The 19,419-nt window shown below is 32.0% G+C and overlaps 2 protein-coding genes across 2 annotated transcripts; one reads left to right on the top strand and one right to left on the bottom strand.

The window, feature by feature from the left end:
* Window positions 1–3,475: 3,475 nt before the first annotated feature.
* Window positions 3,476–4,578, bottom strand: LOC113743227 (vascular-related unknown protein 1-like). The gene is made up of 3 exons (XM_027271189.2): window positions 4,115–4,578; window positions 3,932–3,997; window positions 3,476–3,771 (listed from the first exon to the last, which is right to left on the bottom strand). The coding sequence occupies exons 1-3, from the start codon at window positions 4,424–4,426 to the stop codon at window positions 3,625–3,627; spliced, it is 525 nt and encodes a 174-aa protein (XP_027126990.1). The 5' UTR covers window positions 4,427–4,578; the 3' UTR covers window positions 3,476–3,624.
* Window positions 4,579–15,414: 10,836 nt separating this feature from the next.
* On the top strand, window positions 15,415–16,788 carry LOC140007054 (homeobox-leucine zipper protein PROTODERMAL FACTOR 2-like). Its single transcript, XM_072049752.1, has 5 exons — window positions 15,415–15,426; window positions 15,562–15,723; window positions 15,872–16,321; window positions 16,440–16,544; window positions 16,660–16,788. Exons 1-5 carry the CDS (start codon window positions 15,415–15,417, stop codon window positions 16,786–16,788), a joined length of 858 nt encoding a protein of 285 aa, XP_071905853.1.
* The last annotated feature ends 2,631 nt before the right edge of the window (window positions 16,789–19,419 follow it).

The raw sequence follows: 19,419 nt of genomic DNA, 5'->3' as shown, positions 1-19,419 counted from the left end.
CTTGATATATCATTTCAATTTAAATTTAAACACCAAACTTTGTATGTATGATATGTATCTAGACTCGCAAGTGTATATTCTAACGGTGCATGAAAAGATTTATCCAAATAGAAACCCTACCATTCCAAGACAAAGAATGGTCTTTTTATGTTATAACTTTTTAATTTATTTTCTTTTTTGGTTTAATAAATATCATGTGAATGTAATGGAGTTGATCGAGTGATCTATTAATTATATCCTCAAATTTATTACTGGATTATTGGATGGTATGATTCAAATTGAAAGTTGGATTCAGAGATGTAATAGATTCAATTTTTAAATGTAAGGGATGAATTTATTTCGTTTTAAAAGTGAGTGATGAAAAGAATATTTTTGCGAAATATAAGGGATGAAACATGTAATTTTTCCCTTTTATTCCCCTTACAAGAGATATATAGTAGGAGATTAATTGTGCTTTTCTAGTGTTTTTTAGGGCTTCTCCATCCAAGTTGGCATGTACAATCCATTAAGATACTTTAATCATTAGCTTTATTTTGTCTATATACTTCGATAATCGTAAATCATTGATTAAAGGTCTTATCATGCACATTGAATGTTTGGTGTTATTGACGTGTAAGCCATAGAGTTTAGCTCTAGCCTATTGGTTACTGTATCATTTCAACAGCCTATGGTATGAGCCAGACCATTTATCTACCACCCAAAAGTCCAGAACTCCATGTTACCTTATTAAAGCTTGTTAACCATATTACTGACCGATAAAGTTCAATTTATTATCAATTTCAATCATTTCGAACATAAAAGATTATTTTGGGTTCAAATGCTCCTGATTATCCAACCTTAAGAGGCAAGTTTATCTTTTGGGTCCAATCCAACTATGACATTAGTGACTACTTTATGCTGCATATGTTTGCGAACCCTTTAATTTACCACCCAATTTCAATTCTCAATGATTAGATTCTGGTTAATTACTATGTCACGGACCAATAAGTTGAATTATTTTGGTCAAATTGAATGATTAATAAACAACCTTTTTTGGCTCACATGCTGATCATTATCCAACCTAGGAGGGGTGGTTTAACTTTAATCTCTAATTAGACAAATGAAAATTCTCATGTCATGACTGTCTTTCTGACTTAAATGCACAGATGTACATGGAGTGCGGTCATTTCCTTTCGTATCAGATCATTCATCATGAAACCGACCTTGGACTTGGACTTAATGGACTTAATCCAAGGATTTATGCGCTCATATTATCAAAACCATGTTGTTAGGGTATTAATTACCCCATCCTTCATTTCCATAATCCTATAAGGGTCCTGGTTTGGAGATGAGTGCTACAATCATTCATTTCGTTGGCCTATCAAAATAAGAGTAATTTTCATGTCTTTATATATCTAATTCATGGAAACTTTACACCTTATGCAAGCGTTTAAGAACTTAAAGAAAATACGTCAAACTTTTTTGTTCAAGAATATGTGAAGAAAAACTTGAAAAATTTATTTTTGCTCACACATATTTAGAGCTATGCCTTTAAAGAAATTCAAATCACACATTTATTATTTACCAAGCACCTTTCTCTCTACCCTTTCAATTATCAAGTTAAACAGACACAAAGACACACTATGTGTAAACTCCTAATAGGGCTGACTTAGGGGCAAGAAGGGGAGGTTTCAAGATTTTATTGCTCATTGATGTATTTAAATATGCTTTCAAGAAAATTAACGATTTAAAGCGTCAAAATAATCATGAAAACTAAATGTAACTCTTCACTATTACGCATAATGTATGTTAAAATGGCTCAAACATCAATTCTTGCCAATGTTCTGTCTTTCTTGCTACTTGCCTGTCACATTTTAATTAATCATCATTATCTTTGTTACTTCGTTTATTTCGAAGATTTATAGATTGAGAGATTTATGAGTTTTATCTAGAAGAAATTAACGGAAAGTCAACCAAAAGAGTATATGCTAGGACAGTTGTGGACTTTACCTGCCGTAACGTTTTTGCACATGGAGGGGTCTTGAATTTGCCGTACCTTTGAATATTTTAATTAATGATTGTCAAACTAATAATTAATATTTCCATTATTTACTATGCTTTTACTAGGAAATTGTATCCTTTTGGATTCTGTGAAAGAATATTTGGCTTCCAATCCCATTTAAAAAAATTGTATGAAGTTGTTGACACATTCATCACCATATTATTCTTCAGTTTCTTGTTTGGTGGGAAATGTGATATATGCATCCAAATTCTGCCAGATATAGAATCACCATACCTAAAACCAGGGAACCACTTTTATTTGTGTGTTAAACATTTTGAGCATATAACCTGAAGGTTTTATAAAACTAGCAGTGTTTGTCAGTGGTAAAACTTCCATTTATTGGAACAAAATTGCTAATGGCTTCATGTAAAAATTCTGTTGCTGTGTCCTCGCCCATGGTTTTAGCCCACAACTTAATAGTTTTTGCTAATTTGGTTATAGACCAGAACTGAAGCGTTGCATTTGATCAACTGTTCCTTTTCTAACAATTCTAGTTAGGTGATGTGACAATTGAATATGATGAATTAGCCAATCGAAAGTCCTTGGTACTAATGTTATTAGCACTACTTGTCAAATGATGGACCTCCCTATACCAATATTATCTCTCTCTTTATTACCTTATACATGTTTCTAGATGGTGTCCTCCTTATTTGTTTCTTTTTGCTTTATCTTTCTCCCATTTTTAAAAATACATATTGATCCTAACATTCTTCAATTTTCTTCTAAAAGTAGTGTAGATTTTCAACTTCTTATTGCATGCACACACACGCATATCCATTTTTCAGGGCAAATTTTTCAGAAACACGTCGAGTTTAAAATTTTCAAATACATTTTCGATCACCATTTTATCTCTATGTCGCATTTACAAGGGCATGTACTCGAAAAGAATTTCCCTAAAAGCATTCAAAAAACCAACCATATAAGTGGATTTCTAGTTTTCCTTTATCATCATGTCAAGATAGACCTTTTTCTAGATAAAATGAGATTGAAATAACTATCTAGAGTGACGGTTAACATAAGCCAGTCATCAAAAGCTACTATTACATTCTAATGCCCTCAAATCATCAGTTTTGCAGTTTGCACCATTATAAGGACTTCCATCAGAGACTGTGGATGATGTAAAGGCATAATTTCTTGAAAATTAAGCTTTTTTAATGTGATAATGATAGAAGGCTTTGAGTCATTATTGGCCACATTAAGCCTAGTGGTTCCCAAACCTCTACTCAAGGTAAAGGAAGAACAAAAGAAAGTCTGGCGGTTCATCTGTCAATTATCCACAAGAAAGCTTAATAGAGTATTTAAAATCCTAAACAATTTTCAGCTAGCTGTCACTGCTTAAGATATGTAGTGACGAATTAAACTCTTAAAACGCTTTTGTCTCTAATTCCTTTCCTTCATTCTCAATCAATAATCCATACCAAAAAAGAAAAAAAATACAACCACTAAAATTTGTGTACTCAAATTTACGCCAACATAAGATGGCAGATTGTGTGGATATATATGAACAAGATTACCAGTAATTCCACTATACATATAATAGTTTAATGATGCTTAATCACATAACGTGAGCTAATACTTGTCAGCTAGCCCAGGTAGTGGAGAACCATGGAGAATGGCATCAGGCAAAGTCCTTTCTTCTTCAACTCCACATAGCCATTATTCTTTCCATCAAAGTTTATGCTGCTTCTTTCATCTGATTGATGTAAAGCAACTGGTCTGGTTTCCTTTCCCTGGAGAATTATCAACAGAAAAAAGAAAATAAAAGAAAAACTTTTAGATATGGTGTGTAAGATTTTCTTGCTTTAAATAGATTTGTTGCAAAAGTTTTCAAAGAGTTGAGAAAAGGCAAAAGGAATTATTTTGATTGTAGTATGCATCGATCATTCTTACCCGAAAATTGCCAATACTTTCATCTGTTCTTCTGTAAGTCGAATCCATCGGCTTCAAACTACTAACCTAATATTCATCATTACATATGATCTTAAAACATAAAACTTTGCTTAAATAGAATGATGAGAAGAAAAATAACTTTAAGGGAAAAAAAAAAGAAGTGCTGAATTCTTGTTGTCAGACCTTGGGGCTATTGACAGGTGAAGAAGCAGTGTCTTCCAGATCATCACAAGAATATTTCTTGGTTCTTTTTTCCTTGACATTCAATCTCCTGGGGACCTGCTGGTCAGAAAATGCAGAACATGGACCGCTTTCCTTTTTGTTGGGAGAAGCTGCATCAGAAACCAAAGAAGGGCTACCATTTGAATATGATGAGCTATCATGTTCCTTCTGATCTGATGAAAAATCGTCAAAATATTGAGTCCATCCAGATTCCTCAGCTGTAGATTGTGCTGTTCCTCGAGAACCTATAAATTTGTTGATAGAAGAACTCATGATAGGACCTTTCTTGAATCTAAGAGAAAAGATATATGAAGAAAAATATGTATGTGGATGGTATTTGTTTGGAGGTGGTTAAAGACTTTGTAGTTTGATCAGCTGTTGCAATTGCTGGCCTTTGATCAATGTGGTGTCGAATCATTATGTAAGGTTGCTACCTTTATATATAGTTTAATAAACTTTAAGAGTGAATAGAAAATGCCAAAAAAGGTTGATGTCAGCAAGGGAGAAAAATGGAGCCCATGATGTGGAATCTTGGTTTAGGGGAAAAGAATTTATTTAGTTAAGGATCAGCAGTTTCAACAAGAAAATTTAAGGGGAAAATGAAAGAACGTGCAAAAAGGAAGAGAAAATTGAGGCTAAATGTCTATGGGGTTTGACCTTTGTAGTTCATGGAAGTTGCACTGAATGTAGGAACCATCTCAATATGGTTCTGTGACTCATCTTTTCTCTATTTTATGCAACCATTATTTTTTTATTCAAATATGCGGATTCTGTTTTAGTTATTATATAATCGATTCATTATAGTATTGAAAGAGACTAGAAGCTTGAAACTACTAGCAAAAGTTCTTCAGAAAAAAAAAAAACCTAGCAAAAGTTAATGATGTCAATTTTGTGGCCACAAAATTTCTTCAGTTAGGCTTGGAAGTTGAACAAGGTAACCAAATTGGTTGCCAGCAGCTTGTGTAACCATGTTCTTCACGATATTGAATAGTTTCCTCTTATTGCCTTGGGGCCAATGAAAGGAACAACCAACAGATTCATTTTATGGTATACGTAAGTTTCTTCTGTTTTATTTTCATTTAATTTCCTGTTTGGGGAGGAGGGTTATGGAATAAACAGTGTATTAACTTGTATCTCTAGGGTTGTCATTGATTAATTATTCATTTAAATTAATGTTTGATGGTGCCATTTTACTTGATCCAACTAGTTGGTGGTTAATTGAGCTGAATATTTGGATAGCAATTTAAAACATCCTTATGAAACAGGACACTGATATGGAAAACATGAAAATACAATAGGCAAATTAAAATTAGTTGTTAATAGGGTTGGGCAAAAGTACTAGCTAACCTGAAAACTCATCATATTCAATCCGAAAATTAGGATATCTGATATGTATTATTTGATCGGGTCAAAAAAAGGTCGGGTACCTACTTAGATGTGGGGTGGGTTAAGATCACCTAATTAAAAATCCGCGGGTACCTAACACGCCTTGCATATATATTTTTTATTTTTTATTTTTATATGCATATTATAACATAATATTTTTAGAGTTAAATAAGTAATTTTATTGAATAAATTGCATTACAAATATGGGAGACTATAGTTTATTTACAAGATTCATTTGTAGAGGTCATGATCTTATGTTTTTAAAAAAAAAGTTTAATTAATTTGGAATATATAATTAAAACAAGTGCTACTTATTTCAAATTTTTATTGATTTTGAATTTTTATAATTTTTTCATTTTTCTTGTATTCTCTCTGCATGTTTGTTTCTTGGTGGGAGACTTTGTTTGAGAAAAAAATCTTTATTAAATTTTAGATGAATATATAAAATACAAAATTAAATTAGTATAAATCATTTTTAAAAAAAATTAAATGATAAGTGGAGCGAGACGGGTACTCGTTGATCCAATCCTATCTCAGCGGGTACTTGATAACTAGGTAGTCACCGAAATGCAGGGTGAATAAGGGTCAAAAAATAGTTGACCTACAAGGTGCGGGTTAGATCAGTCTAATGGTGCACATGGTGGGTACTCGACCCTGCTCACCCCTAGTTGTTAATGCTAGTTTGGCCATCCAAAGTAGTTAAAAATTTCGATTTGGTCCTCCAAACAGGAAAAGATTTCCAATCTAGTGCTTCCATTCAATTCAACCAAAGTTCTAAAATTTGATTACTCAACAAGGGAGCTAGTACATGCATTCTTGGGCAGGGCTCTGCAAGTCAAGAGATGAATTAGTCTGACTAAATTAGAATACCTCCTTCTATTGAAAAAAGAAAAAGCAAAAGAACTACTCAACAAGGGAGCTAGTGCATGTTGAATCATACAATGGGGTACTACTACTACTATTATTATTAGATTTTTAACGTAAAATTGGTATCTTATTGAATAAGAAAAGAACACAAAAAATGGGAAAAAAGAGGAAACAATTGCAAAAACTGAACTGTTACCTAGAGGGTTGATGAGGAAACAAATAAGCTAATTTTCACACCAATCGAGCTAGTAAATGCTCATCAATGGCATAAAACTGCGACTGCAAATTAGTAAAGTCACTCCTCTCAGCATATTTTAGCAACATAACTGACTCCCAAGCAAACAAACCTATCTTTCCTTCTATAATTTTTATTTCCACAAAATTTTCACTGTTTAATATTTTTTCACCTTTTCTTGTTCTTCCCTACAAGGAACAACAGCAGCAGCAGCCACATTTTTTTTTTTACCAGTTTTTTGTTATTACAAAACGCTTAACCAATGTGTTCCCGTTGCTCCATTTTGGTTTGTCGTTTTGACCTGATGTCAATGCTGTTTTTTTTTTTTTGCTAGAATTATATTTTACTTGAAAAAAAAATCAAATTTAGGAGTGTTTTTTTGTTATAAATCATCACCAGTGCCACAAGGTCATTGCCAGCCTGTATACCAACAGCCGCAATGGTGGCTGTTATTCTTCTTAGGATTAAAAAAAGTAAAAATGAAAAAGGCAAAAAAAGTGGAAATATTATGAAAAAACCAATATATTTGCTAGATTCTCTATTAGATCTTTTACTGACTAGTCAAATGTTAGGGATATAATTGAAGTTGGATGGAAGGACCCCATATAAACACTTTGAAGGGCCAAATTGAGAATTGAACCTTCTTTGGTAGGGCCAAATTGGCATTGACCTTAAGATATAACTCTCAATTCCCAAGTTCACTAATCATAAAGTTCGAATTCTTCACCCTTTCTAGAGAAGACACCGAATCTTAGACATCTGCACTCAAATAAGTAATAATGTTTAGAAAAAGCTTAAGGGATAAAAAAGATAACGTGGTAGACGAGCATAGAAAAAGGAAATAAATGCAGTATGCTAATGTAGACTTAGCTAATCGCAGAGGGATACATCATATTATCTGGTTGGTTCATTCAAATGCAAAATAGGTTAGGTCACTAAGCCTAATTTCCCTGCTTAGAATAACTGAATAGATAAAATCAAAGAAACAAACAAGAACTTAAGAAATTAATGGTCAAAAATTGATGTTATTTTGTTGGGCTCCATCATAAATTTGAATTCTATAAGACTCGCATGATAATTAGAAGTGCAACGTTTTGGGATTTTTGACAAACTTATTAAGTTTTTGTAATGAATCAAGGTAAGTGTTTTTTTTATCCCTACTAAGTCTATTTGATAACAAAATTTTCTATGTCAAAATACATTAAGCACCATTTAATGTGGACACATATTTACGTGAATTGCTAAATTTTCTATGAGTAAATTTTATATACACGACATATGTACAAAAGTTAAATTTCAAATTCAAATTTCGCATAGTTGTCATTTATCCAATGCGGACGGTATATACACTGTAAGTGTAGGAAAAATTAATCTATTTTCTATTAGTACTCTTTTGTATTCACTCAAATCCTTATTATCTTATATATACTCTTATATTTTCTCTGTAACGGACACACTTTCACACGTATACACGTTCTCTCTCTCACACACACAGAGACACGTGCACACACTCATAATCATATAGAATCTTTTCTCTCACACACAATATAATTTTTTCTAGGGATAATTTCAGAAACCTCCCTTGAGGTTTCTGACAATTTCATTCGGCTCCCCTCAGGTTTAAGAAATTATACTTACCTCCCTTGATGTAGTAAAATACCTATAATACCCTCCATTTAGTAGACAATTTTAAATTTAAGGTAATAAATTTACAAAATCTAAAAAAAAAATCTATTTTTCTATCTCTTGTATATTTTCTAGTTAATATAACCTCTTTTTATTATCTTTAGTTTTGTGAATATTAGCAAATTGAAATTACAAAATCTACAAGAGAGTAGATAATGTGTTAAATTAGAAGGAAATGAAGAGACTCACAGTGATAGAGAAATAAATAATGAAATTGATGATTGAAATAGGAAGAAGAACCAAAGATGTGAAATTTGTCATATTTTGTTTATTGTTAAGAAACACTTTTATAAAATATCAATAATTACATAATGATTTCTTTCATTGGATTAGAAATTTTTTATTATGATTTTATTGTGGAGATAGAATTTATTATCTACTTTTGAGATGTTAATATTTTTAAGGCCATAAGAGAGTTGTAATGGTGGTTCTAGATCAATTTAGTTTATATTGAAAAGGTATTTTAGCATTGATATTTAATTTGGGGGTATAAAATTGGTTGTCAATGGGGTTTTTGTGTGTGTGTGTGTGTATTTTTTATTGTGGCAAGTATTGGTACTGTATATGCAATTTGGTATCTTTGGAATGGTTATTTGATTTATAACTTATACTTTGATGGTTGTTAGGAATTTGGCTTGTTGATTTATACAAAGTGTGAAAGAAAATGATTGACTATACTATAAATTTCTTTCTTAATTTTGTACAAAAGGGTAATTTAGAATTTTTGAAAGAAAATCTAAATTCAAAGACCTACATTGTTACTAAATAGTAAAAGTAGGGGAGGCACATATAATTTTTAAAACCTGAGGGGAACTCTTTGCAATTGTGAGAAACCTCAGGGGAGGTTTGTGAAATTATCCCTTTTTTCTATAACACATATTAAAACTGATCTCTCACTCACATCCTCTGATACAAGCACAGTTTTTATCTTCTATCAGATACACAGTCACATATAGACACATATTCTCTCTATCCCCCTCTCAAACATTCTTTTTCTACTTTAGATAAACGTATTCTTATTGATATAACAAAAAAAACATACGCAGTCTAGCATAACACTAGAAATCTAACGCCCAAACAGGGTAAAACAAACACAAAAGGAGGACCTCGAAACCAACTAGTAAAAAGGGAAAAGCCTAAAGAAATTTGCTTTGCCATGGCAAGCTAAGCTCCCAACTGACTCTACTCATGCTCACGTGCTTCTAACTTAGTATGGTTGCCTGAAAATATGAAATGATTCTACACACAAGAACTTCAACAATCCATAGGTTCTTATTGAAAACTACTTGATTTCTCTAGTTCCACACATGATATATATTTGCTGCAAGTGTCAACTTACATACTTGAACCTTGGAAATACTATGCATAGAATATAAACAGTAACAAGACAACTCAATCGACCATGGATCTGGCTCCCTGTAACACTAAATTTGCTTCTAGACTTGATAGGTCATACCATACTGAAAGAACAAATGCTCTTAATTAAGATTTAGCTTTGTAGATACAAAGCTCAAAAAATTAAAAAAAAAAAAAAAAATCTTCCGTAGTCATCCTCCTCTTGAATCTAACATTTGTACTAAGCCTATATCTACACAATAGCCAAAGCCCAAAAGCAAACTGGGGAACAAAGGTTTCCTGCACACCAGCCATGCCAGCTTACCTCCACCCTCGGTTGATGCAAAGCTATAACTGTATCTTTAACTACAAACTTTCCAAGCCTACTTTGCAAGTAATCCGTCATTTTTGTCCCTAGAAAATTTCTAACTAGGTGGACCAATTGAGACATATATAAAGTGGACGACCTAGTTCAACTAACAGGGATATTAGCCAAGCAACTACTGATGCTAAAAATAAGTTGGTCCCAAAATAGTATTCAGTTCTTATTCAAGCAGTAAATTTGTAACTGTTAAATTCTTCAATTAGATTAGAGTGGTATTATCTAGGCACTTTGAAAGTACAGAGTACAAAAACAGAAATACTCAAAAGGATACTTCTCTTATACAGTATTTTGACTAATGCACGAGTAATGTCTACCTGATTGACTAGTGGTGTCCTTGATAAGTGAAATAGGTTGAAGCATTTAATTTTCTCAAATAAGTTGTTGCTTACTGTTTTTCTCAATTTGGTTAGTGGTATTCAATGTCTTATGAATTTTTTCCATTTTGCCAACACATTGTTTGCATGCATTTATCCAAAGTGATTTTCTTGTAATTTTTTCTCATCCTTATAGATAATTTTTATGTGATAGTTGGATATATATCAATATGAGAGAGTTGACTGATTTTGTCGTCCTCTAAGTAAACGTTTGTGTTTTTATGTTAACTCAAAGAGGAGATGTCTAACAGTAGTGAGAATTGGAAAGAAAAATTTAAGAGTGAAATTTCTGTTCTTTGGCATGAATGCCGACTGGCAATTGTTGTTTTTCTCTTTAGCACCACTTTTTATAGAGTGGAAAATGAGGCTGTCTATAGACTTGGAAATTGAACTTGACTCCAAGTCATACATGCATTGTGTTTAGTGTATCTCGACTGCAGTTGAATTCAAGTTGATGGCCTACTGGTTTACAATTATTTGAACTATAATGTCATAAAACTTATACTTTTGCACAGCAATTTTTTTTTTTTTTTGGCAATCACGTTGAAAACCGAAACCAAGAAAATACTCATATACAAGTCTTTTAGGCATACTTCAAAACTATGAGATCGTACACATTAAAGTAATGAACTTTTAAATTTGAATGCGATAAGGCAATAATAAAATGCATTGCATTCTTTAGTCAATTACTTATTCTTAAAACCTCATCACTAGATTTCATGTGCATAGATAAACAGGACACATCTAAAATTACTTAGCAATTTCACAACTAGTTCAAAAACTTTGAATATAAAGTTTTTTTTTTTTAAATAGGAGCAAGTAGAATGGGCATATATTGCGAATTATTTATAGGCGCATACACAATATTGATACCAGACTCCAAAGCACATAAAATCAATGGATATTATCCTTTCTATTCTGAGTCTATAATTATGACTATTCACATGAAATATCTTGTTTATTAAAGTTTGTCCCGATTATGTTATGCAACATGTAAGATTCTCATCGTCGGGATTATGTTAGTTTTATGATTTGATTATTTAGAAGCAAAACATGCAACGATAACCTTATCTTATGTGAAGAGGCTATTCGTCTTAAAATTGTTGGTTCTAGACCAAAATAAATCATATAAGTAACAATAATTTCTCTAGTAAAATTTAACAAATAAATTAACAAAAATTCATACCTCAATATTGCATTAAAAATGCAAATAATTTGTACCATCAAAAGTTATTTTGGCATGGGTTGATGCGCGAACTAGATCTTAAAATTATTGGATGAACAACTCCTGATCTTCAATCCGACCACCTTGAATTGACAGGTACTAAAAAGTTCAGTAGGGCCGAGATGCGTAGAACGCTCTCTTTAAGACGATACACGCCCCTACGGTATTTTTTAAACCGATGCAGAAGGTCTAGGGCGCCGCCTCCAGGATACAACAGCCCAACTCTATAGTTGTTGCTTCCCTTTGATCTGCACAACCAAGAGAAGCAGAGCCTTCCCAATATCTTACTTTGCCCAAAGAAAATAGAATGAGGGAGAAAGAAATGAGTGTGAGGAAAATAGTATTTAGAATGATCTTTTGTTAAGAGAAGTGTGTGTCCCAAATTTTCCAAAGAATTTCACTATTTATAGGCTACAAAACCTTAAGAAAAAAGGGTTGAAAATGTGTAACGGTTTTTCCATATTAAATTGTAGTTAATTGGTAGAATTTGTAACCTAAAAAGTTAATCCACGTTTGAATGGGTTATAAAGACTCAATTAATTCCTCATTTGAAACAAATAATTCATTTGTAACTCTAATTCAAATAATTGTATAATAACTCCATTCAAAAAGCATTGTAACTCCCACAATTATAATTCCCATAACTCCCAAATAAATTATTATAACTCCTTGTAATGAAACTCCCACAATTATAATTCAAATAACTTCCAAATAAATTATTATAACTCCTTGTAATGATTTGGTCAAGGAAAAAATTAAGATTTTATTAAAATACACCAACATTAGGAAAAGAAAAAAGTGTCAACAAAAATTGATTAACTGTCCAAAAAAACATTTAAAATTTTCTATTCTAAATTTTTGCTTTATCATTATCAGTGACCTATTGGAATTACCAGCTTTTCTTTTTCAACTTTTAGTATTAGAGACTCCAAAATGATATATCAACGTATAATAGAATTAGTTATAAACTGGAATGCTAATGTAACTTTGCTGTAAAAGGAGATAAATGCCATCGTTCATCGTCTTTGCCAATCAAAAATCAATGGTAGACAAATAATAAGTGATCTTAAAATAAAATCATTAAATTGAATATTAACCTCATCTTTCTTTGTGATTTCTCTTGCATAATGTGACTTGGTAACTATGGGCCAACATAAATGTATAATTGTTCAGAGCTAAAATATAAAAGGAGAAAGAAATTAAGCAGGGTAAATAAGGTGAAGAAAGGAAAGGTAGTCGAGGTGAAACAAGAAAAGTTTGCAAATCTAAACAAAAGATGTTTAACTAATTCACTTATCCATTAATTACTAGATAACATCATAGAGAATTTCTATTTAAGATTAGGCTATGTACCAAGTAGGACTTAATAAGCTTTATGGTCCTTGGCTTGTACAAACATTGGATGATTTGGTGTGTTCATTACATATATTTCATAGTTATCTTCTGGGCACGTAATTACTGCATCCTTCTTTACTTTCGTCTTTCCTTTTGTTTGTTGGGATTGTTGTAATTTCAATTTATTTATTATCCGTTCATCCTTTCTACACACTCACTTATTTGACTTGTCTTTTTCCCTCAGTTTGTTTGGGTTATAGTAATTTCACTTTATATATTGTCCTTGGCACCCTCTCTCTAGACGCTAACAGTTTCAGCTAGCCAGCTAAGGTCTGATTCGTGCTCAACTTCCACCTTGCTTTCTTCCCTTCAGGTTTGATCCGTGCTCTATCCTCCAATTCTTTCTTTGTTTAAATTATTATGTATTGTAATCTCTCTCTAGCATTACTCTTTGCATAAAAGAACTGTGAAATTTTTGTCCAAAAAGCAGCTATTCTTAAGCAATTTTTTTAGCACTCACAAAAAGGAGGATTAGAGACACTCTATTCTTCTAGATTTAATAGTTCCTTGAAAGAGGCATTTTTGTGGTTGTATGTCAAAATCCATTTATACCTTGATATATTGAAGAGAAAACTACCTTACTCAAGGGATGGAGATCTTTGATATGCTTTGATATGCACTTATCATTTTTTTTCTTGCCTCGTGACTTGTTTGTACATCTAGTTTATACATTGAACTTTATTAACTCTAACTCTAGGGAAAATGAATGGATTGGGTGGTAGAAGAGAAGAAAGCGTAAATAAGAGATCAGGAATTCGTGACCTCCCACTTACACTTAAAAAAAAAACTTTATTAACTCTAGCGTTGAACTTTGGCTTATTTTTCTAGTCAATTGATGCTAGAACTCTAGGAAAACAAATACTATTTTCCATAGAAAGCAAAAAATAGAGGATGTGCTATTGTTATCTAATAAACTCATCCAATTGTAAGATTTCTCTTATCATTTGTGATTAAAAAAAACTAAAACAAAAGAAAAAATATATGGATAAGAGTTGTACTGTAAAAGTAAAAAAAAAACGATAAGAAAACTAATAATCACAATTAACCAGTTCCTAACACAATTATCTATTTGTACAGGATTTTGTAGGCTTTTGTGAGTTTGAAATGACGAGAACAATTATGATTGGACGACATCCGTTAGTCATTGAAGGAAATGAGAATGTGGGACAATTAGCATCTTCTTCTGGGATTATTGCTGGACAGGTCAACTGTAGAAAACATTTTTCAGTTTCATTTCATCAAAAACTCCATTGAACATCACTTCATTTTTGCGTCATTTTTAGTAGTGGTTCATTTCTTTAGGGTTTTTTTTTTAAAAAAAGTTTTTTCATCTTTTAAATGTTAGTAGCATAATTAATGTCTTGTCTGTTTATAGAAAGAAACATCTTATAGAGTTTTCATACGGGAAAAAGGAAGTCATTGCTTTGTCTTTCAATCTTTAGTTTTTTGGTATATGTAAAAGATAAGAAGGCCAAAAAAAAAAATTTGTTAGATTTCTTAGTCTTCATTACTTCTTCAACATCATTCAAAAATTTTGATAAGTATCGTATCATTTCTCTAAAGTATTCAATTGAAAACTTGGAATTTATAATTTCTTAAATTAATAAGAAACTTGGAAAAAGGTATTAATATAACTGAGGAACAAAAGTGGTGCTAAATTTTGTTCAGCTCCATTTTAGTCCATTTCTTGCAATTCAGCTTGGGACTATTGCCAACGAAATATCTATTAAGTCATTCCATATATGTCAGACTTAACATCTATGTACTTTCAACAAACAAAGACATATAAATCTAATTTGTGGTCAATCAAAATAAGGTATTGGAAATTACTTTTAGTTCTAATTTTTTAATCCATTACCCTTATTTTCTTTTTCAAACACCTTTAATTATTGTAAGAATCAATCATGTGATTCATTTCTATATCAAAAGAATCAAGATTTTAATCTTAACATCTTTTGGTACTCTTTGCAGGCTAATCCTGGAAATAGTAATGTTCCCCCAGCTGATGTGATGTCATATGCATCTGATCATGGCATTCCGGACGATGAAGATGCCGACAAATCGGGCGAAGATAACCAAGATGGCCATAACAGAAAAGGTTGCCATCGCCACACCCCTCAACAAATTCATGAAATGGAAGAGTAAGCTCTTGAAAATTCTTAAATTTACCAATTGCTACATAATTCTTGACCTGAAGTATAGAAACATTCAACAAAATTTAGCATTTTTTGTGTGTCTAAACCCATTCTTTTTTCTCGAATTTTTAGGTTTTTCAAACAGTGTCCTAAGCCGAAGAAACCATAAAGGGTACAACTTGCCCGCGACTTAGGATTGGATCCAAAGCAAGTGAAATACTGGTTCCAAAATAAACGTATGCAAACTGAGGTAATTAACTAACTATATTTTATACATTCCATAATAAATTTCGACAGTTTTATGGAATCTTGAAAACCTTTGTCACACTATAGTCAGTGAAAATTTGCTTGTTGTGAACGTTGATGACTTTAAGGTTTCTTGTAGGCACACACAAAACGTGCGAGAAATGCACATCTCAAGCTTGAGAATGAAAAACTTCGTGAGGAGAACATAAAGTTTAAAGCAGCTCTTATCAATGCTTGTTGTTTGACTTGTGCTAAGTCTCAAGCTACAAGTGATGATTCTCTTGATCGACATCAGTTAAGGGTGGAGAATATTTGGCTTAAAGAAAAGTTACTAAAATTCAACTAATTTGTCAAATTTCTTAACTTAAGCATCTATCCATCATTACTTCTTTTTTTTTTTGAGCATTTATCAATTATGACTAATGCTTGAACTTTGTTTTCTTTTCCAGATTGCCCGTTTGACAGACCTAATGGCCAAATACGCTGGCAAGAAATATGCCAATAACAATGTTGGTTCCTCTTCAATTGGCCAAAGTGGCTCTGCTAATCCTGAGGCTATGATCGCATCCAAAGAATGGCAACAAAATGTTACTAAAGTGAGGGTTGTTGAGGAAGAATTAATTAGGCCATTATCTGGACAGACTATCATTGATAAGACAACAGCTACTATGCTTGTGAATTCAGCTACGGAGGAGCTTATCGGGATGGCTGAAATTGAATATCCTCTATGGATTCCAATCATTGATGATAAGAGCTATATGCCAAATCAAGGTGCTTACTATGATATGTTCACCGGAGGAGTTTGGCAAAAAATAGCTGGATTTAATGTTGAAGCATCCAAGGGAACCGATATAGTCAAGATGAATCATGTGAATCTAGCGAAGATTTTCATGGATACGGTAAGTATCTTTATTGCAATTAATATTTTCTTCTTTTGGTCTTAAATTGATAATGTGACAGATTTGAATTATATAAACACTATTTAAAAACTAATTTGTTTTCCTTTTTGATTTATAGGATAAATGGTTAGTTGTATTCGCTAACATTGTTTCAAGAGCTTTAGTTCTAGAAGTGATATCAGAAGGGTCTGACTCTGGAAACTGCAATGGAACTTTGCTAATGGTATTAGAGTTCTCTATCTTGTTAGCACTTAATCAATCACTGTATCCCAAAACTATATTATTTAATAGTTCTTTTCATGAACAACAAATGACTTGTATGTAATTTGGAATTACAGATGACAGCTGAATATCAAGCCCTCACACCAACTATTCCAACTCGGGAGATGACGGGATTTTTATATCAATACAAGTTTAAATCCGATCTTATACCCGTTAAATTGCAAGTATACAGGCCAAAATTGTAATGTAGGGTATGTATCGGGTCGATCCCATAAGAAGCAAATTAACCAATTACTAGGTCCTTGTTTTCTCTATTATTTAGACTTATGAATAAATTTGAACAGAGAAAGTATATTATTATAGTCTACAAATCTGATATACAAATCTAGTTTAACAAATGTTAAATGCAAATGGAGAAATTTCACTCAAGGAAGAATCTAGGGATGTAGATTCCACTTATGGCATAAACAATACAAATGAATGGATTTACCTCTTGTTATTGTTCTTGTTTAACCAGAGATTCATTTCCAAAATTACCAAGTCTCATTCTCATGAGTAGTTCAGTTTTTCCTATTTTCATGGTGAAATACTAGTTCTACTCTGTTTTCTTTCATGAAATGCTAAGTAATCCACTTAAGTGTATCTCTATTTTCATGAACATACAACTTAAGCTCTACTCATGTGTTTCCATTGTTACTACCAATTCTCATTGAACAATAACAACTATAAACATGCTATTGGTGATCAATCAATAACAAGTAATCACAATTGCACAAATAGACAAGTTAATACAAGATATAACAAGTGTAAATCACATTCAATTCATATCATTTAGCCATAAGTTTCATTTACTCCCTAGATTAAGAAGTTTAGCTACTCATGAATGATTTAACAATCAAATTCACAAGTTTATTAATGCAGAACATCATAAAGTACAAGTACAAGAAAGATAAAAGAAAGCTTAGCCAATTGATGGTCAATTGATGGTGAAACCCTCCAATTTCTGCTATGTTCTTGTACAAGATGATTACAAGTGAAAACTCCAAAAAATGCTTCTCAAAGAACTCCTAGCTAGAGAGAAACTAGTTACAAGAAGGAAAACTAGCTACGTAAGGTCATTCTGGCTTCTCTCCTGTGTTTCTGCATAAAAGGTGGTAGAAAAACACCCTTTTTCTCCTTCATGATACCAACAACTCAGATTTTGTAAAGAAAGTCAAAAGAAGTGTTGTTTTGACTTGTCAATAACTCATTTTGTCTTCCCTTTTGTTACAGAAGCATGTGCCACCGAATTCACTCACTCAAGATAGCTGGAAAGTTGTGTGAAAAGTGAGAAAAACCGGCTGTGCCACTTGCTGAAGAGAGAGGCAGATCCGAGCCTCGGATCCGAGGGGTGAAGATAGATCCGAGCTCAGATCTTATCGATCCGAGGACTTTCTCTGATGGATCCGAGCTCAGATTGTTTGTCCTCGAATACACTGCTCCAGAAGTACAGACGAGGGCTCGGATCGCCCTTTACTCACACGGATCCGAGCTCGGATCCATGCTGGTCATTTTCCAGTTTTTTACTTCTTTTCCTTATTCTTCATTTTTGCTCCTAGTTTCTCTTGTACTTTATCCTCAGCACTATTCTTACAATTCCTTCATCTCGTGCATGAATTTCATACATCAATATCCTTCACAATTTCAGAAAATTAACGCATTAATCCACTCATTTATCAAGTTTTGAACACTTAAACAATATTTAAACAATTATCACCAAAAGAGTTCAAATATGGCTTTAATGTTCTCAAAACATACCAAAAGTTCATGCCAAACTTGTACAAAATATAGGTTAAATATTCACTTATCAAATTCCCTCACACTTGAATCATTGCTTGTCCTTAAGCAATTTCACACATAATTTACCACAATGATTCAAGAGATAAAACAATATATATACTTTTGTCAAATTTAATTCCTCAAAACCTAGAAACCAATCATTGTGCCATTTCTCAGTTTACATTAAATACTCATAATATTCAATTAAAGAAAAATAATTATGCCTTAATTTCAACAAATTCAACATAATCTCTCATTCTATCCTAATTCCACAAATAAGTAAATCACATAGTCAATTTTATGGCCTTCCTCATCCAATGACCATCAAAACTTAACAGTTGAGAGGGATTTATTCACACTTCATTTTACTTAAATAGTGAAAATGCCTTTTTACACGAAAATCAACACTTTTAGGTGAAAATTCCCGGTTTCTCAACATTTCACTTATTCAAATTGCTAAGCATACTCTTAATTCCAATATTTTTTTACGCGAATGTCAACATTTGTAAATGCCAACCCCCGGTTACTCAGTATGTGAATCATTGGAGTAAAAAAATAATATCAATATATATATATATAGATTTTTTTTAACAATTTTTCTTTTCCCTCTAAGCATAATTAAAGGAAGAATCTGGTCTTGTCTTGACTATATCAATCACTTACTTATAAAATTAAGTAAAAATGAGAAATATCATTAAATATGCAAAATTCTAAGCATAATTTTTCTTATTTAACCGAATATACTTTCTAAAATGTAAAAATTCTAATTGCATAATGACTAATTCCAAGTCAAATAAGGACTAAACTTTTCCAAAATATATATAACATTTTATCCAATGGAAGAATTAGGTACTTAAAATTGAACATTTTGACCATTAATTTGAAATATTGAAAAATATTTTAGAAAAATTTTGACAGAGTTTTTCATAAAAATAAACAAAACTCCCTGCCAATAACCTCAATTTCAAGAAAATTAATCTCATGACAATATTTTCAAATATAATTTCAACATTTTTAAGCCATAGACAACTAAAATCATGTATTTCAAGACACAATCA

Source organism: Coffea arabica, chromosome 5e, assembly GCF_036785885.1.
Source record: "Coffea arabica cultivar ET-39 chromosome 5e, Coffea Arabica ET-39 HiFi, whole genome shotgun sequence".
In the NCBI taxonomy this organism is placed as follows: domain Eukaryota; kingdom Viridiplantae; phylum Streptophyta; class Magnoliopsida; order Gentianales; family Rubiaceae; genus Coffea; species Coffea arabica.
The sequence above is the reverse complement of the archived record's forward strand: the minus strand, read 5'-3'. Positions and strand labels throughout refer to the sequence as shown.